The sequence below is a fragment of the Oryzias latipes genome, chromosome 10 (genome assembly GCF_053564925.1).
Source record: "Oryzias latipes strain Hd-rR chromosome 10, Olatipes_Hd-rR_3.1".
Lineage (NCBI taxonomy): Eukaryota > Metazoa > Chordata > Actinopteri > Beloniformes > Adrianichthyidae > Oryzias > Oryzias latipes.
Window position 1 is genome coordinate 8524117 of NC_136246.1, and position 25235 is coordinate 8549351.

The window sequence follows — 25235 nt, forward strand, 5'->3', positions numbered from 1 at the left end:
TCTCGCTTAAAGCGTCTTCTAGCTTGGCGCCTTATATATGACAAAGTTATGAAAATAGTCCAGTGCGCCCTACAGTACAAAAAAACAATGAAATATTTTTTTTTTCCTATCTTGTGTTAGTCTTTTTGATCCAGATAAATGCAGCTCACCTTGTCAAGAAAATCCAAGGACTCACATGCGTTTATTTGTAAGTATATTGGGACTAAAGGGCCACAACACAAATTTTAAAAGCTCCCAAATCTTTTCAAAAATGATGATATACTCTGCAAATTGGTGAGAAATCTGGCTGGAGTTTGTCTGAATTGTGTGAAAGCTGCAGAAAATCAGAGCTGAAGTGTGTCTGGTTTTCAAATGGATGTTTTGTGACGTTTGCGCGTCTAGAATGTTGATGTCGGTTTGGTTTCAGAGGGCTGGTGCCCTTTGAAAAAAGTGACTTCATCTTTTCAGACACAAACAAACCGAGATTAGTTTATGGCTATAAATGCTTTGATTGAAAGGTAGTGGTATAAGTCATGTTAAGGAGTTTGTAAATCATAAAAAATACATTTTTTAGGAGATTTGGGGCGCACAAAACTGCCATCATCATTTTGGAGCTGCTCCAGCCCAGTGAGCAGCAAACACCATGTTTTATGAACTTTCCTAAATCAAGAAACTAGGACACCTGCATAAATACAAGAATATTTTTGAGCTACCTTTATTTTAAAATGTTTAAATGTTGATTAACAGGAGAGTGAGGCTTTGCAGCAACTAAAAACCCACTAATCTTTGGAGACATTTTTAAAACTCCTTCACAGCTATTCTTTGTCAGGCCTCTGGAACTGCGCGGGACAGTCAAACATAACATCTGAAACAAGCCTTTTGTATTCAAGCTGTTTAATATGTTTATACGGAAGCCCTGAAAGTACAAACTGTGGGGCCGAAAGACATTTACAATTTTGCAAGTTTTTTTGTTCTTTTTTAAGCTATGTTGTTGATGTTTCAAATCAAACACCAGAAAGGAAGTTGGCTTAGATCAGAAGCATAATATTACTAAATTCAACAGAGGATTTCGTCACAGTTCAAACTGTGAACAGCTGTTGATGTGTGTTTTTCACCGAAATAAAAGCCATCAGAGGTACAAACACAAGAAAAAGCCTCAGACATTTAAATTATAATGATAGAAAATGTAGAATTACAGCTGGACAGAAAACCTCTGATTGTACACTTTTCAGACATCCGTAAAGAAAATCATGAAGGAAAAATATTTGGATTAGTTTCCTAAAGTAAAGCAACTATGTCTGCTTGACTGACACTGAACAGGACTGAGCTTTTTTTGTGTTTAGGGTAAGCTTGAAGAAGTTTAAAGTCCAGTCCGTCACAGAGCTCACTGAGCGGTCTGTTAACTTGATATTTTTGGATATTTCCCTCGCATATCTGCCCCTGCAGGTTAGCTGGTAGACAGCCTGTCTCCACCCCGTAAGGGCAGTCTTGACTAATGCCTTAATAAGCTAGATGTAGAAGTAACAATTTTACTGCTAAATGTTTAATTTTGTTGTAATCTAAAACCAGTTTAAATTAAAAGGTCTATAAGCCCAGCTGAGTGAACTTTAATTGAATAAATACTACATGAACATCTTATTTTAGAGTTTATGACAGGCAGGAAGCGGGTCTGAAAAGTATTTTAGGAAGCACCTATTTAAATTTCCCATATTTTGGTACAATTGTGTGATAAAAAACCTAAAATACAGGCTAGCAAGTGGATTCTGAACTCAAAGCTCCTAACAGAGGAGTTTAGTCGGTGTGGGCAAAAGAGCAGCAATCAAGTTAAAAACTGCTGTTCTTTGAGCTAAACTAAAACTGGACTTCATAACAAGCAAAGGGATAAAGGTGAAGCAACACGTGGAGGTGGTCCTGGAATGGCAGGAAGTGAAGGAATGCGTCCGTCCAGATCCCACCTCACACACACCGACCGCCCTCTGCTCTGTCAGAGGCCATTACTTACACAAACACACGCTGCGACGGGCGTCCCGACATATCTGTGTCTGTGTGTGGTCATAAATCCTCCGCTTCTCTACGCTGACAGCTTGTTTGTTCCGTCTGCTACTGCTTCTTTTGAAATGCTACCTCAGCTTTTCCAAGTGTCACTACCAGGTGTCTCTATTCTGAGACGGGGTGGAGAAGCGGCGAGCGCTCACCCAGCTTCCCGGCCAGCTCCAGAGTGTCCTCGCCGTCAGCGGGAACCGGCCCGGCTCCATTTCGAGAGCTGGAGTCATCTGATCAGAGAAAGACATAACAGTGGCGTTAGTGAACACAAGCAAATCAGAGACCGATCTGTCAACGGATGAAAACCTACCAGATAAATATGAGAAATGTCACAAATAGAACAAAAACACATGTTGTCTGTCTTGACACCTAGCAGAAGATAGAGAGACAGAGGCCTCAGAGACACTGGACACTTCATTGTGTTATATATTGTATTTATCTGTTGTATTTTTTATTGTTTTTGAATATATGGTAACAAATCAATGTCCCTTTTGTGGGATCCATGGAAGTTCTATCTAAGATGTAGTTGAAGCCTTTTGAAATAGAAGTTAGGTTAGTTTCAGTTTAAAAAGAAAATCAGCCTGTGATCTTTGTACTCTCACATTTATTTCAAGTTGGAAACTTCAGAAGCTGGACACTAAAGTTGGATGGATAACATTTATGCATTTTTTGGTCAAAAAAGGAATAAAAGTATTCAAATAGGAACATCAGAAGTTAGAGAATCCCATCACAGGGTAATGGATGGACCATGAAAGCTTGACGATTAAAAGGTGTGAGAGTCTCTAGTTTACTCTGAACAGCAAAATATTTTCTGAAAGAAAAAGGACTCATGACATTTTAGGCTGCTGTCTGTGTTCAGCTGCACACTGAAAAAAAAAAGAGTAAATGTTGGAAAAAATGCAGTTCATAATTCAAAATCTGTGCCATAAATTTGGCTCAAGTCCTACCCGACAGAGCTTTAGGAAAAATAAATGAGGCATCAAATGCCCACGGACCCCCTGAAGAAAGCTTGTGGGTGTTTTAGTTAACAGATCTTTAGATTGTGGGCTTAAACCCATGTTTGTTGGAATTGACACCGCAAACTATTTGATCCCAGAAAAAATTCAAAACTTTGTTCTGAGATGTTCAACATATTTTACCAGGTCGTTTTAACTTCTCTTTGCTTTTCACTTTTCCAAGCTTTTCTCTGAATCAGCACAGTTGAGAATTGTTGTCTCATTAAAAGCTAGGATCTAGAAATGATTATTAAAGTCAAAATCGTTTTGCCCCAAACTCTTGACGAAAGCAAAACTGGGTTGAAGACTTCAAAAACCTCAAATTTCACTTGAAGTTTTGGTTAAATTTTAAAGATGTTATTTTACAGTATAATAAATAATGACAACATAGACTGACACTAAATTTGGAAAAATATTCCAAGAATAACTGTTAATTTTAGATGTTATGAGGATTTATTAAAATGTGTTAACTTGTACTAAGATCCCATTCTGATTTTGTTCACATTCTGTTCGAAAAAGAGTCATCTCTACTTATTACACTAGTTTTTTTGATCACTGTATTTCAAATAAACCACAATTATGAACATTAAAACTTGAAAATACTAACTATTTGATTCAAACTAGCTAAGAAATACTACTGGACTGTTTAACATTGATTCTGAAGTAATTCTATAATAGTAATTTTTTCCTTTATGAATGCTTGTGTTTCTAAATTCTAATATATTTTTATTATTTATCTTGTATAGTAGACTTGTTGCATTAACAGATAATTTAACTACTTTCTAATGATTTCCTTCTTCAAATAATGCTCTTTTCCTATTTTTGGCCACCTATTTTTTGCAGGACCACCTGACAGTTGAGTTTTTAATTATAATAATAATAAAACATGCATGTGAGATGCAAAATATGAGGCCCGATCTGCATTATAAGTAGTTATATTAATAGTATCCCAGCAGGCCATGGGGTGCAGGTCGTGTGCGTGATGTGAATTCCTGCGTGGGTGTGTCGCTGCATGTGTGGGTGCATGTAGTCTGGCATTATTTGCCTAAACTGTAACTTGAGGTGTTCCTGTCAAACCAGAATCCTCCTTCGGACCCCCCCCCCCCCCCCCCCCCCCTTCATCCCTGCGACTATGCATTCAGTTCTGAGAAAAGGCTGTTTGAAGCCGAGCGCTATAGGACTCTGATCTGAAAGCAGGGCGGGGGTCAGGTTAAGCATTTTCTTTAGTGGAAAGTGAACCCGCCCCAATGGCTTGCAGAAGATCCCAAACAGAAGACTTTTCTGAAATCTGGGAACAAAAATGAAGTTTAAACAAAAAACTATAGTGTAACTTGGTGATTTTAATCAAATAAAATTGATTACTTACACTTTTTTTTTAGAACTTTGCTACTCATTTTTAGCCCCTCACCCTAACTATACCTAAAGGTGGGTCAAAACCCACCATGTTCCCATCAACCCTTGATTCAGAAACCAGTGCAAAGTCCTAACAGGGTTGAAAAAACATGATTAGAAACCAGCATTATGGAGCATCTAAACACCTCCATTTATCTCTTGAATAAACCCTGCTGATCTTGTTGCTTTAGGCTGGATAAAAACAGCCCCCAGAGCTCTGAACCACCAAGTGTGAAGGGAGGAGAATCTCAAAGTTCATGCTGTCAACACCATGACTGCCATGTGATCAAAGCTGGGACTGCATCAGAATGAAACCAAGTCACTGGTGCTAATGTGATCACAACTCCAACCCATGATTCCACCTGGTACCAAAGATGAAGGGACAATATTATTTAGAAATGCTAACCTAGTGAAAAAAAAGAAGTTTGTAAAAGTAAGTGGATGTAAAAAGGAGGTAAGAATAATAAGAATGAATTTTATTTATATGGCGCCTTTCTGGACACCCAACACTCAACAAAACAAGTATAAAATGCAGTTATAAGGTAGTTGAGTGAACAGCTGGAGCGGGCTGCATGAGTGAACCAAAAAGGAAGCACATGAAGAATGGAAGGATGAATGGCATCTCCATATGTGAGCAAAGGAATGGATGCTAGTAAAGTAAATACTCAGAAAAACCCAGCATGTAAAAACTTTAAAAAACACCTTTTTCTTGGAAAAATGTGACAAAATCTCATCTGTGAAAAACATGCAGCTATAGCGTCTCACTTAAAGCTTTTCTATAAAGTCTTATGTTTCAGTGAGCCTAATCAACACATTTTACTTACTTGATAGACATTTGATATTTGTTAACGGAAAGAATGAATCTTAAGCCTTAGTCACATAGACCTGCACCAGGGTTGACTTGCACGGGTTCTGTGGGTTTTTGGAGGATTGTAGCGCTGTGTTGCAGTTCCCTTGAAACTCGTGCAGCCGCCTCGAGGGAAATCATGAAAATGGAACGTACCATTGTTGTGCATGTGGTAAGTGTATTGTGAAATATTTGAAAGGGTAATGAAAGCTGCACGCATTTATGATTTAGGGGTGACGCTGTCCGACGGTGCCCTTACACCATGCTCTTGTCGTTGGTAAGGTCTGCGTACCGGCTCCCTCTTGACTGCGCACAAATGCAGCACGCAGATGATGCAGATAATATGTAAGTGCATGAAGAATGCCCACACAAACTCTGTCTCATTTCTAACAGCCAGGCTGCACGCAAAGAGCGCACACTTATCACCTGGACAGTGCATGTGCATGAACATTTTCCCTATGAAGGCTCACTGCGTTCTTATCTGGTGCAACCTGCGTGCCCCATATAGGTTTGCCCATATTGGTTTGCGCATATTTTACCTGCGGACAGGCCACATCCACCCGAAAGGGAAGTTGTGAATAATTAAGAAATACAGTCTAGGAAAATTGCTGTAAATATTTTTTCCCAGTTGTGAACCTGTGAGGTTTTTAGGTTTCAGTTTGGTTTTCATTTCTAAAAGATCACGGTTACAAACTTCATTAGACATAATTGATTTCCTTTTTATTTTCAAACACAAGATAAAACAGTTAGATAAACAGAAAGTGATATAGTGCTTGAAAAAGAAGGGTGTAGAAGAAAATATTAATAATTCCAACCTCCAACCTTACTATATTCTATTTATACATTTTTACAAATTAAACATGTAAAAATTATTCACAAGAACACAAGCAAATAAAATGAAAAAAAAGAAAAAAAATGTCAAGGCACCAAACTTTACAGCACAATTTGTATTCGTGGTATTTTCTTATCCAATCTGGGTAATTGGGTTTAAAAATGCTTCCAGAAACATGACAAACCATCTCTCTTTTTACCGTTTCTATGAAATATTGTGAAAAATCATCATGAAAACCTTTCAAAAAGAATAAAGCAACAAAGCATCAGAAAGTGTTTTTGTTTTTAGAAAGTTCAGGAATCATATAGTCGGTAATCGAACACTGCATAGATCAATAATTATTTCCAGAGATTCAAAAATAGGATCAGGAAAAGTCTGGCATCCCTCTAAAACGCTTAAGTTAAGCTCTGTTTGATCCCAAAAATAAGTGGATGATTTTTAGAATGAGACCTGCCGGAGTTCATCTCTGAATATAAACAGATGATGCTGCCCGCATGCCCAGCTGGCTCCTCAATTATCACTTCGGCCACAGTTTCAAGAGGATGCCATTGTCTTCAAAGAGCACAGAGCATGCTCAGTAGTGCTAATTATAGAGAACTTAACAACATATTTACAAAGGCTGTCTGACCCAAATGGTAAAACTCTCAGCTTTACGTGAACGTTATTCTATAAACTTCCGATGTGAAACAGTTTTACCTTTCCTTATACCATGGTCTGGGTGAATACTCGATTCTGATTGGCTGCTGGGTGTGCATTAAAAAGTGATGACGCACAGTGATAACCGCACGCCCCAAAAAGAAGTTCCGGTCACCTAGCTTAAATCTTCTGTATCACTGTGCCGGCTTCTTTAAAATAACCTTTAGCTTAATCATTTGCGCCAAAACAAGCGGTAAGAGGTGAACTTTCTCTCTGAACGGATGCTTTATTCAACCCATCGGGACGATCAGCATAGATATTTCGCTTTATATCACCGAATCTTGACTGCAGCGGTGGTGCGGCACCTTGTCACGTTACCATGACAAGGCGACGCACCACGTAACAAATAGTCCGCTTTTTGTGAAACAACCAATCCACATAGGAAAAAAACAAGAATTAAAGACTAGAAACTGGTTAATAGTTATTTCTTTTGTAAGTGAGCCTGGTATAAGCGGGTTAATGGCCTTCAAAGTGTGCATTATCACTTTTTAACTTTGTGGACTTCCATGGCGTCCGTTAAAAAGTGGTAATGCATACTTCGTCGGCCAGTCACCCTTAATTGTGTAAGGGTGACTTGCTAAGTTCACACCGAGCTCGAAAATGCGTACAAAACGGGTGGCAGTTGAAACATTCAGGGTCTGGGATTTGGTAGTAACTCATGTATTTTCAAAACACAGAAGTGCTAACCGCTTAAAAATTGATTGACGGAGAAACAGATACTTGATGTTTTTGCCTGAGTGGAATTTTATGACGCAGAGTCTTTCATGTATCAGAATAGAGCTGTAAAGGAGAAACCTGGTGCAAGATTCACCAGATTTGTGCCGCCATGACATATCGCACTACTAAAAAGCGTATTTAAAAACCCTTATTCAGCGCGTTCTTGAAGGCGCCACCTATGCCCGGTGTGAATGTAGCATTGGTGAGAGACGAAGTAAAATCCTGCATGTTTGTTTCTTTCTCAGAGGATGCTGCCAGGAAAATCAGGTTTGCACCTGTAATGCTGTGCTCCAAGATGAACACGTAAAAAAACAAGTTCCACTACTCCTTTAGCTGTTTTCACTTAAAAAACGGTTTCTTCTGATCTTGTTCCACCTCCTCTTCAGCCAGATATTCCACACAGTTACATGATCCCACAAAACCGGAGAGAGAGACGTTCCTGATACAGATGCACTGACTCTTGCATTTCCAAGTCAAACAGAAAATTCCTTTTCTGTTTGAGACTCCGTTATTAAAGCTCGTCAAACCCCGTTTCACCGCCATTGGTCTAAAGTTTCAGTCTGAAAGAGCTGGGGAGCGCAGTGCTGTCAGCTCTTTATGTCATCTATTTTTAATAAAATACGGAAACCCTCAAAACGCTGAAATCTTGCACACGCCGATCCAGTTTCAGACTTTTATTCCGTCCTTTCTCTCTTCGATTTCTGCTTCCTTAATTTGACTTCCTTCCACCTGTTTCTCGTTTCATATACTAGAGTGGAAATGGCTTAAGAGTGTGCGAAGTTTCCCACATTTCCTGCCTGGGCAGCCCCATGTGAGCGCGTGTGTTTCTGTGACCTCTTTTGTGTTTGCCTTCAGGTCTGTGGAGAGTGAGGACCTTTTTCAAACAAGCACGCTCAGAAATATGAGTCCCCACAGTGCCGTGCGGGTGTGTGCGTGTTTACACCTAGGTGTGTGTCCAGAGGCAGTGTTTTCCTAAAGGGTCACGTCCTCCCACATTTTTAATACAGACACTGGATATGTGCTGGAAACGATGGACTGAGCAAAGCTGATGTGGGTCCAAGCTGAGTATCTGCGTAAGATTTGGGGCAAAAATAAGCAGCTCTGATGTGAGGCGCCAAAAACTCTTACAACATAGAGGAGGAGACATCATTCAGCTTCAATTTTAGAGATCCACTGCGATAAAAACTGTGTTTTGCACATATTCTTGTGGCATTTTTCTGATGATGGAGGATATCTATAAATAAAATTGAGCTTAAAATTGCATTTTGGAGTATTTCTTTGTTTAAATTGTTGTGAATTAGAAGCAGGCAAAAAAAGATATTAAATATTTGTGATGGAGAAAATACAGTGGGCGGGGCATTGCTCCCTGCTTCGCTCCAATGTGATGCATCCACTTGTAGACAAATTCATCTATAAATGACTTTTTTTTTCCTCATCTGAGCTGAAATCTGGATCTAAACGCTACGGCTGAATAGCTTCAATATTGTTCACCATTTTTGTTGCACCGCTAAAGTTAGGTTGGGGATGTGTAATCTAGCAGGAGAGAGTAAAGGGTGACGGGATGTGGGGTTGCTCCACACCAACAGTCCTGCCCACAAGCTAGAAGTGACATTCTGATGAACTTCTGCTGCTCTGCAGAAACTATGTCCTAGACAACAACTGTTTAAAAAAATAGGATTTTGGCTAAAAACGGCACAGTCATCCTTAAATAACCACTGGAAATAGATTTTTACAATAGATTAAAATATGATTGGGGTGTCACTCCAAGCCAAGAGTATTTATAAGCCTTTTTATTGTTTCAATTTTTTAGGAAACACTACATTTTTAAAAAAACCTGTAATTTCTACATTTATTTGTAAAGGAAGATTAGAAACAGGATACATTTTTATCAAACATTGTTATAATATTAAAGACCTGTGGCCTCCATAGATCCATTCCAAACAACAGCCTCATTTTAGCCTGTTGTGCGCTAATATTTTGGCACTTGTAGTTTAGCTGAGACACTTCCAGTGTTATTTGAGCCAGATGTGGCCCAAACCCCATTAGCTGGGTTAAAGCGCAGGGTTAGCCGTGGCACAAAAGCCCAAAGAAAATGTAAAATTGACCCGCGTCTGGTGGATATGCGGTCGGGTTCAGGAAGCCGCATTGATTCCGAGTCAAAGCTTTGAGTCCAGGCCAAATTTTGGTGGAAAAAACAGATGTGAAGCGAGTCCTGTTTTCGCTTAATTGGAGAGCTAAATTCCAGCACCCATTTTATTGCTCTGCTTCTTTAACATTTTGGAACAAAGGCTCCATCCAACAACACAGGTTTTCACCTTGAGTCTTGCAGCAGATTCGTCCATCTGTGCTGTAAAACACCACCGAGGCTTTGAATGGACAGAAGCTATGTTTGGACAAAGGAGCAAACTGCAAATTCATGCACTCCTATGTCCCGCAGTTGAACTTAAGACGAAGTTCTCAAACAAAAGTGCTGCCAGGACCTCTGCCTCTACAAAGCCGTGCACTCTTTACAGCCAGCAGAACAAACACCATTTGTCCTTCAGCAGTTGGTCGGCCTGTCAGTCCACTGACCCCCTACTAAAACACACAGTGTCATTATAAGTCCATCATGTCAATGATACTCTGGAAACAATAAAACCACATGTTGTGTAGATCTCCCTTTTGTTATGAGCCTGTTATTAAGGGGGAGTCAGGGGGGCAGAGGAGATATTTGAAAATTGTAGGAGAAAGAGGCATCCAAAATTGTTTTTTCTTTTCTTCTCCTTCCAGTCGTCCTGCACTCTGACCCCTCACCTTACAGTCGGAATTTTCTTTCCAGCAAAGGTCATGAATGGTTAGTATATTTTTGTATTTTTTGTACTGATTTTGGTTTTGCAGAGAGCTGAAACACAACACACAGCGTCGGTGTAACCAGATTTATAACCCGGTCTCTCTCCGCATTCAAAATGCGCTCTGGCAGAATGTCAGTGGAAACTTCGGGTCTGAAGCTCAGGATGTGTTTCATCCACAATTAGCAGCTCATGTTGTCCTCCACAGGCACTTTTTATGTGTAATCTTTAACACACACACACATCAGTAATCGCTGACGGGGATGCTGGTTCAACTGCCCAGCGTACGTACTCAAAGGCACTTTTTTACCGCAATGTTCTCACACTATAATTAGTTTATACTAAACAGTTTTTCACCAACTTACAGCGTTACTCTTCATCATTTTTTTGATAGATGAATAAAAAACATGCGTTTGAATACAAAATGCCACTTTAGTGTTTTTTTTATTTTTTATTATTGTCTGAATACAAATAAGAGGGAAAAAAGTTTTAAATATTGTTGTTCTTTGGACTCGACCCGCTGATCACATGATCAACATGTCACGGGCCAAAGCTGAGTTCATGATTGGTTGCAAATTCTTTGCCAAAGTTCAGATATGAAATCTCGCTGTGTTTTCCCTGCACCGCCCCATCACCGTGCCCATGTTCAAATCCCGCCGCAGGACCTCTGATTAAGTCTGTACATTGAATATACGCATAAACTTGACGGCCCTGTCACGCAAATCGTGTTTGGTGTTAATGCAGCTTTAGAGCGCTATATGAGACGTTCGCCATTTTACAGGGTGACCAAATCTACAATCCCAAAATCCAGAGCCCTAGAAATTTCCCAGAAGTCCCTGTAAAAAACTAATGTGCATCAATGCTCACTAGATTGGCAAATTGAGACCACAATGCATTGCGTTTGAAAGATAAAACAAACAAGCAAACAAACAGACAAACAAAAAAGACAAATTTGTTTTTTGTTTTTTATTTTTAAAAACCATTCAGGTTCTAATCATCAAAACACAGTGGATTCATAAATAGTCTTCACAATGTTCATGTTTTATTCCGTTTTTACTTTAAAAGAAAGCAAAAAAAGTAGTGAGCATCTGTCTGAAATGCAATAAAATCCAGGGCATTCCTGCAATATATAGTTTTTCGGGGTTATAAAGTAATCCCTCATATCCTGTAAATATCCTACCTTATCTGTTATTTGATTTAACCTTTAACCTTATGGCATTCGGAGCGAACAGCAAAGTAGGCATCTCATTGTACAGGGAAACCCGTTTTCTTACTGTTCATTGACAATAAACCCCTTTGAATCTTGCATATCTGAATCTTTGTAATGATTCAGACTCCGCCTTAATCTACATACTAAACCTCATCTTAAACGCGACTACAGTGAAAACACAGTCTAAGACGTGTGTTTCTTTCACAGGCTGTGACATTGTGTCTTATAAAAAATGTCATTTCTGCAAATTAAAAAAAAACATTTGGTAGAGGAAAATGTCTATACTTATATAGTGCCTTACAACCTCCTCAGAAGGCCCAAAAGCTTTACAGTTACAGTCTCATTCACACAAGGATGTTTACTCCACTGCCAAACACTGGTGCCAACCAATTACCACCAGGAACTAATGTGGGTTTCAGCATCCGGCCCGATGATGCTTCGACACATAGGGGACCCACTTGGGATCCTCTGATCAGAGGTCAACCACTCTTCCACTGCACCACGGCCGCCCCACAATGGATTGAGCTTTAATCTTTAAAAAAACCAACAACCCCATACTATGATTCCCCCACCACCAAACCTTACTCCTGGAAAAAAAAGGAGTCTGGTGGGTAACTTGTCACATTTTTACCATTCAGTGTTTGTGCCTTATAGAGTAGACATTTTTTGTTTTCATCTATTATTAATCATTTTGGTTAGGTTAACTCAAACTGTGGACTTGGATCGGTTGGGGAAGGGGTTTCGGCTTTTCAAGTCAAAAGCCCTTATTTGTTTACTATTATTATTATTTATTGTTGTTATCTTGTGTTGATGTGCTGATGTAAAAAGGACAGATTTAATAAGATTTGTTTTCTCTAACTCCTATTGTTCATAGCTTGCCTAATTTTGAAATCTATTGTATGCAGTAAAAAAGAAAATGCATTTAAAAATAAAATAAAATTATGACTTTAGCAAATCATTCAGGAATTTTATAATGTCACTTATATACAATATAAACCAGATAAGATGAAGTAGTTGGTTAGTCTCCAGTTCAGAGACTACAACAATTCTTCTTCAATTAACCATCAGAAACAGTTGGATTCACATTACAGTGTCCACACACCCACAGGTGCAAATATTTATCAGACTCACTGTTCATGCACACTCACAAATGTCAATCTGATTTAGCGTCTGGCCTGCAGAGAGACCGCGCAGCCTTTTGGAAATGATTAGAACATGCGCTGCTACACAGGAATCCATTAATAGCTTAAGAGAGACGCTGAAAGGAACACGGATGGAGAAAAAGAGCAAACACGATGAGATCTGACTTTCTTTTAAACGGGGTCAAGAGGGAGCCAGAGAGTTACAAAGAGAGAGAGTCGGTTCATGAAAAAGGCAAGAGATTGGTGAAAGAGAGATTTATGAACTGTGACAACAGAGCAGACAGTCGCACAACACAGTTAGCTGCGGTTCTCTACGAGGAGCAACGCCGTCGTACAAAACTGATTAACTCTTACACCATTCAGAGTTTAGAGGACGGGAAAAGACGTGAGAGGATGATCTATTTCTACTTGCTGCTAATTTTCTTTCTAATGTATAAACACAGTCTGCATCAGATCCTGGCTTTGTGGAACATGTGAGCTCATTAGCCTTTACCACCACGCAGAAACCCTCACCAACACCTGATGGGGCTTCCAGCTCCAGCTATGCCCTCCCGCTGGCCTGCTGAAGGCATTCAAGAAATCGCGCCTTTTACGAGTGAAGCTTTATGGTGCTTTTTAAAAAATACCGGCTGTTGTGGGCATCGAACTCTCAGAAGAGAGATGAAAACAACACTTAGCTGGGAATGGCTTCAATCGCTCTGGATTGTGTTTTGGGATTGATCATAAGCATTGTGTGTGGGTGTGTGTATGTGTGTGTGTGTGTGGACATACGTCCTGAACATTTGTTGTTCAGAAATAAACAAGTTTTAATGAGATACTATGCAAATATTTGGCCAAATGAAGCAAAACCAAATAAAGCTTTTACTGAATTTGACACTGGATCTTTTAGGATCTTTCTCATCTTTTCTTGTGTATAAATGCCAACAGACTGAGGTCTTGACAGATTTAGGGGAACACTAATTATTTAGTTGAAATATCTTTTATGAGCACTCTGAAGGCTTAAAAAAGAAAAAGAAAAGCATCAATTGAACTGATTGCATTGGTGGTGCACTGGTTGATGATGTCGCTTCACTTCGAGAAGGCCCTGGTTTGAATCCCTTCTGGGTTCTGTGTGGAGTTAGCATGTTCTCACGTACATGTGTGCGTTTTCTTCAGCAACTCAGGTTTCCTCCCGTAGCCTAAAAACATCATTCATTGGTAAATTGATGACTAAGTTGTCCCTAGAGGTATGGATGCACTGCAAAAACACAAACTCTCACCAAGTCTCTTTGTCTTATTTAAATATCTGGGTACACTTGATCTGAAACAAAACTAACTTGTCGGGGATTTTCTCTAAGATGTAACGATTTGTCATGAATCCGGCATATCTTGTTAATTAATTTGATCTTTAAAACTCTTATTTGAAGCAAAAACTTTTTTTTAAAACTTCAAACAAATATTTTTTAAACAGACGTTTGTGAAGTTTTTGATTGGTCTTGGTTCAAGACACAGACTTGATTGATTCAGGAAAAGTGCAAAGTTTCCTTTACTCATAATTTACATTTAAGACACATTTATCTTAAAATGGGGGTACTAGTACTTCTGATAAAATAGGATAAAGTTGAGGGAGAAAATGTACAAATATACCTACTTTAAGAGATTTTTTTTTGAGCAACATCAGCTTAATGATATTTTATCTACAATTGAGAGTTTATAGCTCATTTCAATATTTAATTTCATTTTAAAGGGCTGGACATCACAACTTATTTAGAAAATTCTTACCAAGATAAATTCTACTAGTTCCATTGGCAGTTTTTTTTTTAAATTTTACTTAGAACAAAAGAAAACCATCCTATGTTTTATCTTTTTGTGCTGACTATTCCCGGTGTGAGTGTGTGGCCCTGCATCAGACCGGCGACCTGTTCTGGGTGAACTCCACCTTCACCCAACAGTAGCTGGGTTGGTTCCAGCGACTCCGTGACCCCAAAAGGGATTCATCAAGTCCTAAAGATGGACGGATCAATTCGACCATTTACTCAACCATTAAAGGATCCATAAAAACCTTGAGTCAGGTTAAAAAAAAAAAGAAAAAAAAAAGAGTTAAAGTAGAGCACACATCTGCCTGATCACCAGTGCAAAAAGCTGAGCACTCACGGCTTAAAGCTCCTTCGGCAGCATTACTCCTGCTTTTGTAACCTTGTGCCCGGCTCTGCTGGGCTCGCTGAGATCAGCCTCCTGCAGCAGAACCTGCAGCTCTGCTTATTTATGGGACTCGCCGGGGATCATTCAAGGCCCGTCTTTCTGTTGTCCCAAGCTCCACACCTATCGTCTGCGTTCTCTCCTTCAGCAGGAGTAAACACTGACGGTGCAAAACTGCAGCGAGTCAGACTAAACAAAAACACTTAATGGGGAAACTTTCATTACAATAGAAAACAAAGCTAGGGAACTGAAGAAAAGGCACATGTATGTGTGTGTGTGTGTGTGTGTGCAGATCAGTAAAACTTTGTCGTTACTAAAACTGAGCGGCACCTCTGTTTGATCTTATGCCATGAACGGGGCTCTTCTCACTAATTACAGCCACCTGTGTCTGTGTGCCTGCTTGTGTCTTTATATGCATCTGTGTGTGTGTGTCAGACAACTGCATGAGAGCGGGTGAATGGATGGTCATGTGTGGGAGCAATCTGCTGTGTCCAATCTGCACACACAAACTCATACACAACGTTTTGGGGGGAAATGATGCGGCGTCATACTTGGTGCCGGCAGAGGTGCGTTTCTCTAGAGGTTGTCTGTGTGTTTGTTCTATTGTGCTCGATCTGTTCCTTTCATTTTGTTTCTGTCTTAAAGTCAAAACCAAGCAGCTACAAGAACTCGTGTTGTTGAACCAGATCCCATAGAGACATTGCAGTGTACTATTTACATCCAGAGATGACTGGAACACACTTTTATCAGTCTGTTTTGTTTTATCCATTAAATCTAATGACATTATAATTATAACTGAAAAAAAGAATATGCAAAAGCTAAAGCGCTAGTATTTGATGAACAAAATTTGACTTTACCATTTTATCACAGCTTAAAGAAACAAAAAAAAACAACCACTTCCTTCTGTGCAGTTCATGCAAAAATAATTAGTTTAGTAGTTTAAATAACAGTTTAACATAAACAGTGTCCATGTTTTGTTTAGGTACTTTTAGACAACTAGCTATTAACCAACAAACACTGATTTGGGAAATTCCTATAGCTTTATTGCAGAGGTTTCTAAACGTTAGCATAACTGTATTACCACTGGGGGCGTTTTAAAGCAATTATTATATTAAGCTAATATCGATAAAATACTCAAAACACTGCTCTTCCCGCAAGACCCAGTCTGATAAAAAAAAAGTATTTTTGGCGTTTTAACATGTTCTTGAGACATTTTTCTGATCCAAAAGCTCATTTCTGATGCATATGCTTGTAGTCAAATAGATCCACGTACGTCTCTGTTTTCCCCGTCTGAGCTGGGATCTAGACCTAAACTTTATAGCTGGATAGCTCCATGATTGGTCGCTGTTTTTATTGCACTGGTAATGTTAGGTTGGAGTTGTGAGGCACTGGAAGCCAACAGGAGAGAGTGTAGACAAAAAAAGATGATGGGAAATGAGGGCCGCCCACAACTTAGAGGTGGATTTCCAATAAACTCCTGCCGCTCTGTAGAAATTATGTCCTAAAAACTGACACTGGGTTTTTAGAGGTTTAGGTTTTTGGGCTAACAACAGTAAAATCAAAATTAAAGAACCACTGGGAAAATAGATAAAAAGATGATCAGAGTGGGACTTTAAAGAATGTGCCTGAATCAGCCTTCAGATTTTAAAGGCCTTAATGTTCGCTACATTTACACGGTTTTGGTTTACTTTCTAACAAAACTAAAACCTCTTATGCAGTTATTGGAAAATGATCAAGACTCCCATGTGAATCCTGTTTTTCTTTTTACTCTTCATAACTTAGCTGGTGTGCTAAAATGGGGGTGTAGATTTTGAAAGGAAACCATCAAATCTGAAGTGGAATAACTGGAGGATGTAAAACAAGTGAGAGGCCTTTTTTTGGGTCAATTTTACCTTCCATGAAAAACTGCAGAGTGGCAAACGAATTACACTAACATTTTCCTTGTAAGGGAAGTTTTAGTGATCTTTTGTTTCAGCTGACTCATTTTAAAATCTGACTTCAAAACTTCAGGTAAAACAGGAGTAATCCCAAACCCAAAGATGCCAATTCAGCATTTTTTTTTAATGGGGACCATGACTTTTACCCCAAGGCTGATTATTCGTGTCCTGTTTGCTTCACTGTTGGCTCTAAACCCCTGTACCCGCTCCTGCTGGAGGGCTGGAATAGACGGCGCCGAAAGGGGAACACTGACAAGAAGTAATCCTCTTCTGACCAAAATAGAAACTTTTAACCTTGTGGTTGAGCCTTGAATTGTTGTCCACTAAAGTCATCATCAGAATCTGCAACCAAGTCCAGCAGCCACAGGAAACGAGCTTCAATTGCTGCAAGTAGAGTGAAACAACTGAACAGTCCGAGGTGCAGAAGCTGACAAGAGTAAAGGTTTTCCAAGTCAACTATCTCTTCTGCACTCAGCATCCAGAGGAAGCAGAGCTAATTAAATACACATGATAAAAAAACAGATACAAACAATAATTATACAAGTAATACATACATCTTTATTCTGGCCTGCAGCAGTCGTGAATTCAAGGAACATATTGTTTTCACAATTCTTCATCCTCACTGTGCCTTGACCCCCGCCACCACTCTGGTATTCAGTAAAAAGGACGTTTGGGCATAGCAAGAGGCCACAGTCAGTGAAAATTGTGATAAATGGTTATCTTTTATGTGCTAAAACAATCTTATGGCAGCTTGAAGTATTTAACGAATCAAATAAATCCATTTATGCATTTGACCAGTCGGATGGACGCCTTTGATGTTAGAGTATTGCCTTTTGTGAAGACGAGGGTCATTTGGAGTGTAACTTAAGTTATATTGACTTTTATTTAAATGAAACTGTTGCTGTGAAGTGGAAATGATGTATTTAGATGTTTTGCTTTTTGTTTATGTATAGCAAGTTATATCTTCTTGTATTGATCACTAATGTCGCAAATCGCAGGTTTTCCACTTATTAGAGCTGGACAATATGAGGAAAACTTGCAATTTTACACATTTATATCAATAACCAATCACAAAACTAAAACAAATATTCATATCCAAAGAAAGTTTTGACATTATTATGGGATGGCCACAGGACCTACGGCTTGGCAGCCATCGTGTGGCAAAGTGTGAAATTGGGCAATTTTCACATTTTCCACAATATGATAAGCAAAACCTACGTTCAAGCAATTTTCACAAAATTTGACACACATGCTGCCAGCTTAAGTCTACAACCACAACTGGAGTTTCTTGACCTTGGGAATAAGCCACTATCATGAAAAAAATACTTAAATTCCCTTTTAGTACCTGCTACAAATTTAAACTCCCCCTAGGGACTTTGATCTATTGCCTCTTAACTCCTCAAGCATCAATGGGACTCCACTTGGGAAAGAATGTTGGAATTTGAAGTTGTAGATTTTTTAAATGGTGTTTACTTGCAAAAGTAACTTTCACCTGTTGCTCTCACATTTTTTACTGAAGTATTGTGATAACTGATTAAATAAATCTCTGCTCAAGCTAAACTAAATGATATAACATAATACATAAACATATTAGAAGTGTGGGGATGGTTAACTAAAAATCACTGTTGCCAAGGAAATCAAAAAATGTACTTTTGCCGATTCTTCTAAAAAGTACATAGACCTGTTCATCAACCCTAGGCAATCAAAACATGAAATGGTTGCTATGGAGATAAAAGCATCAGAAAAGCCGGCATTCTGAAGTAAGTGTTTTTTTCAAGTGTAGATCTGTCCAGAGCTCAGCCGGTAAGTTCAGGTCAAAGGGGAGCTGCGAGGGCAGGTAGCGCCTGTGGGCCATGCAACACCACTCGGGACATTAATTACCAGTATTAGTGCTCAGTTACTGCATCATAAGGGCAGAGTGAAACAAACACTTGTTATCCCTTTAACACCAGTGCTGTCGCCAGCAACAGCAAAATGACTAACGCTCTTTTGGCTGCCGTACCTCTTCAACCATTTACGCAATCAACATCATTCCAACGGATTTGTAAGGATTCTGTGGTTTGGGTTTTGTGGTGGTTTTTGGTCAAGTTCTGAGTTGCCCTCAGTCACAATGTTTCCCGGTCCATCACGATCCACAGCTGTCGTCATTTTAGTTGGTTGCTCTCAGCCTTTTTGGTTCTCTGGTTTTCAGTTCATCCTTGTCAGGTCCTCTGCTCTGCATTTTGGGTCCTGTCCTCCAGCACCAGTTCCCGACAGGATTATGTGTGACTTTTCTCCGCATCAGAATCCGTTGGCTTCACGTTGATGGCATAAACACTTCACTAGTGTAAAGTGTGCATATCAGTGCGGTTAAAGAGTTACAGTAGTTCAAAGAATGTCAACACTGGAGCTATAGTTCCAGTGTTAAAGGGTTTATAGTACACGTCTACATTAAACTAAACATTTCAGGTTTATTTACTCCCTAACTCTGTGCATGGTCTGAATAGAAGGCAACAAACCCTCAAAAAGGTGAGACTGCATTTTGTTTTTCATCCATCCATATGTTAGTCATTCCCAGCTACTTCAGGGCAAAGGTGGACTACTGGCCAGTCCATAGCAGGGCCACAATCACAATTTGTTATTTACATCCCAAATCTTTATGAAGTAGAAAAGAAAGCCAGATCCATTATCCAGCAGTATGATCATAAATCCAGCTCTGGTGTATTTTCATCCGAGGGGCCAGCTCCAGGCTCATACTGTTGGTGGTCAGCTTTGGGATAACACTGAGGCCTAAGTTTGGTTTGGAGAGAAAAATGTGAAGGAATCCTACAATCAGGAAAACACGAGAAGCACCTTGGGCTGTGTCAAAGCACAGAAACATCAACAGCCTAATGAAAAAATATACAGGAACAAGAAAAAAAAAAGTGGTTCCACATACTGGTTCATAAACATTACGGCAATGAGCCTGCGAGTTCTAAAAACACACAACCAGGAAGCCGCTTTCCCTCTTTGTGCATGTGGGATTAAAACAAATGCATCTGGTTAAATTCATCTAGGTGTTTAAAAAAAAAACTTGTGCTGCATGTAAACACGATGTCGCTGTTTTAAATCATCGTTCACACTTCAGCGGCAGAGCAGCGGAGTCAAGTGCTGACGGCCCAGTGAGATTATCCAAAAAAGGAGATGATATGAAATCTGGCAAACAGACAACAACAAGCTCTGCCTGTGATGGAGGCAATCCGTTCAAGGTCAGAAATGATTCAGAGGAATTAGTAAATGACTTCATGTCCGCTGCTGCACACGGGAATGTGGGGCGCTCTGAGATCACAAAAGTGGAAACAGAGAGTGTCAGAGTGCCACGTATACAAATTAGAAGTAACACTGGACCACACACGCCTGTGAGGAGCTGCATGGGGCCCGCTGCACTGAGACGAAGAGCAAATCTTCAAATGAGCAGACATCCTTACAAAAAAACGAATAAAACACGACACAGATGTAAAGGAAAACCGCAGACTTTAAGAGATGACCTGATGACCAAACAGCGTGGAAGGACAGTTTATGGTGGAAAAGATCTGGTCTCCAGCCAACACTGACGGGGATGTGGGTCACAAGCCTAAAATCAAGGTCAACAAGAGAACAGATAACGGGACGTCTGAATCAAAGAACAGAGTGATGCTTTTTTTCTTGGCACCATGATTTTGGAATTTTGCCGATCTCAACACATTGTCCCGTCAAACTGTTAATGGAGGAACTAGTGTGCGATTGGTAATGGTAAATGGCGTATACTTATATAGCGCCTTTCTTCCTACAAGGACAAGGCACTTTACAGTCACAGACCCATTCACCCAGTCACACACACATTCACAAACTGGTGGTCGCTCCGCTGCCAAACACAGGCGCCCGCCTACCACCAGAGGCAAGGTGGGGTTTAGTGTCTTGCCCAAGGACACTTTGACACATGGGCGTGCAAGGCGGGAATCGAACCTGCAATGTTACGATCATGGGTCGACCGCCCTACCGCTGCACCACGGCCGCCCCACGGCCGATTGGTCCAATGTTTGGTGAGGGTGTGGTTAACCTTTTAACACCAGAGATGTCACCAATGACACATATATATATAACAAATACTCTTTAACGTACTGCAAATTGGCCTTGCATATCAGCATAAAGTCCATTTGCAACACTTTACGTTAGTAATGTTCACAAGACCGATATAAAAAGTATCAGTATGAAAGTATGAAAATATAAAATGTATCACTTCACTGCTGTACAGCGTTGCATATCAGTACAAAGCTGCTTTTGTCCACTACAGAATCTGATGGAATTACATTAATTTTTAAAGTTCCAATGTTAAAGGGTTAATAATGAAAACCAAATAATTATAGAAATATAAGCACCAACAGCAGTGACGTGCGGTGAGGTTCACCGCCTGTGAGGCACTGACATCATCAGTCAGATTTACAAACATAAGAACCCTACAAAGTAGCTTATTCACCATTTGATTGGGAACAGTTAAAGTGTGTCGTTTAAAATTGTATTTCTTCCATTTACAAACAGTAGCAAAAACAAAAAAAATCCCCACAATTGTTATTATTGACTTACTTTTACTTACGAAGAAAGTTATTGCGCCGTTCCTTCTGAAGAAACACATGGATAAACTGTTTGTAGAAGTGTTCCTTTTCTTTCTTCAGTTGTCAAAGTCTCTCTGTCTCAGTGGAGACCCCCGCCACTGACGTGTCTCCACAAATTCCTGAGTTTAGACACGTAATCCTTCAATTAGAAAATGATGCTAAACAATATTGAAGAATTACTAAGCAGCACTTGACTTGCTACCACTAATTTTATGATTCTTTCGCTGCCGTGTCACTCTCTCACCTCTGCCTTGAGGAACGCATACTGCATCACTAAGTGTATTTCTAAAGGGTATTTTTAGCAGATAAGAAATACTAAATCAGTCACAAACTGGCAGTGTAATCAGACAAATGGCGAGAATAAAGAAAAATGAAGACATTAAGAAGATAGCGTATTTTATGATGATAGAAAGACCGAAACAGTAGAGCGCATGCATCAGCTGCAGCTCCAGTCAGTCTGGGCGCAGGTGAGGCACGGCTGCTGGTGCCTCACCTGCCGTTTTCTGGTGTATTTGAAAAGGAAATGCGTGAATTCCATCTTTTTTTTTAGGAAAGAAACCCACACAGAAAAAAGTAATCTTAGAATAGACATGTTTAAAAGATAATATTTGATTTTTACTTTTAATAATAAAAAGTATATTAATCTTATTTAATGAATGTATTTTTGAAGCCAGGTTTTGCACGTCACAGCTAGGCTAGACATGTAATTTACAATGTCACACAAAGTTTTGTTGAGTCTAATATGGGTCCATCAATGTGTTAATCAAAATAATACACTCCTAATAATATGGAAATATGAGTTTTAATAATATGATTGACTTAAAAATAAATCCTACCAGCCAAGTTGACCTGTCTGTAATGGTCAATAGAGGAAGTGCAACATTTGTTACTTTCTGGTTTGTTCTGTGTTTGAAGTTGGAAGGTGGGCTTGGATGTAATAGGATAGAAATACAAATAGAAAGCTATATTGTCACCATACAAGGAGCATGACGAAAATCAACCAACAGACACCTAAGTTCCTTCCTTTCTGCATTTTCTGAACAGTGACAGGTACAACACCAAACCTTACACGTGAGCTCCTCCTGCTCTGAAAAAATTCCCACTTCTGTCACTGTTGTACTTATATCTCCTGGAAATTTTGCCTGGTGTATGGCTGAGCAGCGCATGGATGTAGAGTGTGGGGCAGTGCCCTGCAAAGACTTTAAAGGATTTCATGAGCTTCTTAGAAACCATTTAATGATTCACACTGAAACCAAGTCTTCTTTCCTTAGTTAACTTTCCTTTATTTTTGCACAAACTGTTCCCCTTTTATGTTGACTCAAGACCAAAACTGAGACAAGGAGCTTGTCAAAATACCCATCCTTGTAGTGTTTTATAATAACCCTATGGTTATACGGCTTAATGGCAGATCAAAATAATCTTCTTCAGTGCTAAAAACCACATTGTTTTGTTTAACCTCTACATTATATGTACTTATAAATCTTGGCTCCTGTGGAGAACCTTTAACATTGTGTTTTCTTTCATACCAAAACATTTTTTTGCATAACTAAACAGTGTAGTGTGGTATATCAGTAATTGTAGTGAAGTTCAAGTATTTATTGGTAATGTGTTAAGGTTTAACCCCTTGATGCCGATAGAGGCGTTCTATCCTCAAAATAATTCAAAATGTATCCAAAATAGCGTCCGTATCACTCCACTCCTGTCGATTTACTTTCAGTATTTCCCTGGGAACCTCTTTCAAGCATTAGTTTCTCGTAGGAAGGGTCAGAGATAGAGCACATCCTGTTCTTCGCTGACAATCGCTGACAATCTTGCAAAAATTGTTGAATCTAAGGTAAGCTGTGCAAATATAAAAATATGATGAATATTGTTGAAGATATTTGATGATTTCGGAAACACCACTAAGAGCCACAATATAATTATCCCATCCTCTGATGTCCTTTTAAGTGCCACACGAGAAAGAAAGTCCTTTGTTGATGGTACCTGCTGAGGAAATGCTTCATCTTGACGAAGACAGCTAAAGGAGATCATCACAGCCGATACCACCTTACAAGACAACCTGCTGCTGTTTCACAAAGGAAGCAAAACAGGTATAATCTAACAAGAAAGAGAGGAACCGCTGTGACTTTTGAGAAATTTGAGTTTTCCTCCTGTAAGGAACTCAGCAAATCTTTGCAGAGCATGCGAACGAGTGATTTAAGGAACCCAACCACTACACACATAATCTTCTGGACTCCTTCCTGGGTTAGTGTATTATTGCCGCTGTAGTATTTCATGCCAGAATGTGAGGATACAATCTTTTGTGTCGGTGTGCATTTGTTCCTCTGCATGCGTGCGCCGCCAGAGTCACTTCAGTAAACATCAAGGCACTGTTCGTCTTTGCTGAATTAACAAATCTCTTGCATCCATCACCACGCGCTGCCTTTGAAACACACACCGCGGGTTTCAGCCCAGGACTTTGAACCCTCTGATTGCCTGCTCCGCTTTTGCTGGTATCAGGTTATACTCTGGTTAAATATCTGTGCAAAGGTGCCAGTTCACTCCACGTTTAACCTCCTACCCCTCCTGTATTGCTTTACAATGAAGTGTTGCTGATACAACTCCTCAGCTTTGGTTCACTGTACAACACCTGATTCAAAGACGACTTTTATGCCTTAAAGCAGACAGTTCCTTCAATAATTCTGACTGTACTGTAACCATCTCACTTTCTTCTCCTCTCAATCACCTGATAAACAGCTCCTGGACCACAAAGTTAATGGAAACCCATTCAGCCATCTTCAGAACCTGCCAAATCCCTTTCAGGGTCACAGAGTTGCTGAAGCCAACCCAGCGATGAAGGCGGGGTTCACCCTGAACAGCTTGCCAGTCTGTTGGAGGGCCACACACTCACTCACTCACACACACTTACATACACAACAAGTGGTAATTTAGAGACTACAATGAACCCATGAAGCATGTGTTTAGACGGAATTCCAGAGAAAATCCATGCATGCACGGGGAGAACATGCAAACTACATGCAGAAGGTACCCAGCTTGGATTCAAACACTTGTCACTGTGAGGCGAGAGCCAACCGTAGCGCCACAGTGCAGCAAATAAATAGAGAAAAAGTAGTGAATACAATTACTAAATAAAATATATACAATAAATGTGCCTTACGGCTGGTTTCCAGACTTTTTAAAACTGTGTGAACAAGATTGGTTCATTATTTGAAAGAGTTTTATACATCCAAATAAAAATAATCTTAGGTTTTGTGTGTTCTCTTGTGTTCTAAGACCGTTCTGAAGTCCTGATGTTCCAGGATTTAATAAATGAGACGTTTGCAAATCAAACTGCATTAATCCAGCACAACTAAGAAACCTTTTTATTTCCAAATATGATTTCTCACATGCAGTTCAGAAGAAGGGCGTTTTTTCGGTCTGGAATCATAAATTAGTCTATAAGTTCCACCTAGTCGCCTTCTAGAGGTAAAACTAATTCATCCTTCATGGGTTGAGATTATTTTACAGCCCCTTGTGCACAAAGAAAAGCAGAAAGTTGACATTTCCCTCAATAACATAATATACAATATGACACTTTTTTTTTGCATTATGACGCGCATCTAGTATAAAAAAGAAACTGGAATATTTTCACATTAAACTGACAACTGAATTGTAGGTCAACGCATCTTGGTTGTTAAAAATATGAAAAATCAATAGGATGTGCCTGTCTTACCTACTTCATTGCCTTTACGTTATTCAAGTATTTGCTATAACCTGTTGCTCGCAGAACTCCCGTAGAAAAAATCTGCATACAAGTTTTGCTCAGCGGCCTCACCGATCAGTCTACAAC

At 39.6% G+C, this 25235-nt stretch overlaps 1 protein-coding gene and 1 long non-coding RNA gene across 3 annotated transcripts in view; one reads left to right on the top strand and one right to left on the bottom strand.

The window, feature by feature from the left end:
* fgfrl1a (fibroblast growth factor receptor like 1a) overlaps positions 1 to 25235 on the bottom strand; it is an 85893-nt gene that overhangs the window by 12116 nt on the left and 48542 nt on the right. For both annotated transcript variants that reach the window (XM_023958961.2, XM_078953496.1), the window contains exon 4: positions 2175 to 2252. In XM_023958961.2, the coding sequence (XP_023814729.1) occupies positions 2175 to 2252 (78 nt within the window). The remainder of the gene's footprint in view (positions 1 to 2174; positions 2253 to 25235) is intronic.
* On the top strand, positions 10196 to 24647 carry LOC144994696 (uncharacterized). Its single transcript, XR_013658292.1, has 4 exons — positions 10196 to 10334; positions 23124 to 23240; positions 23354 to 23496; positions 24143 to 24647. It is a non-coding gene; the product is annotated as an uncharacterized LOC144994696 (long non-coding RNA).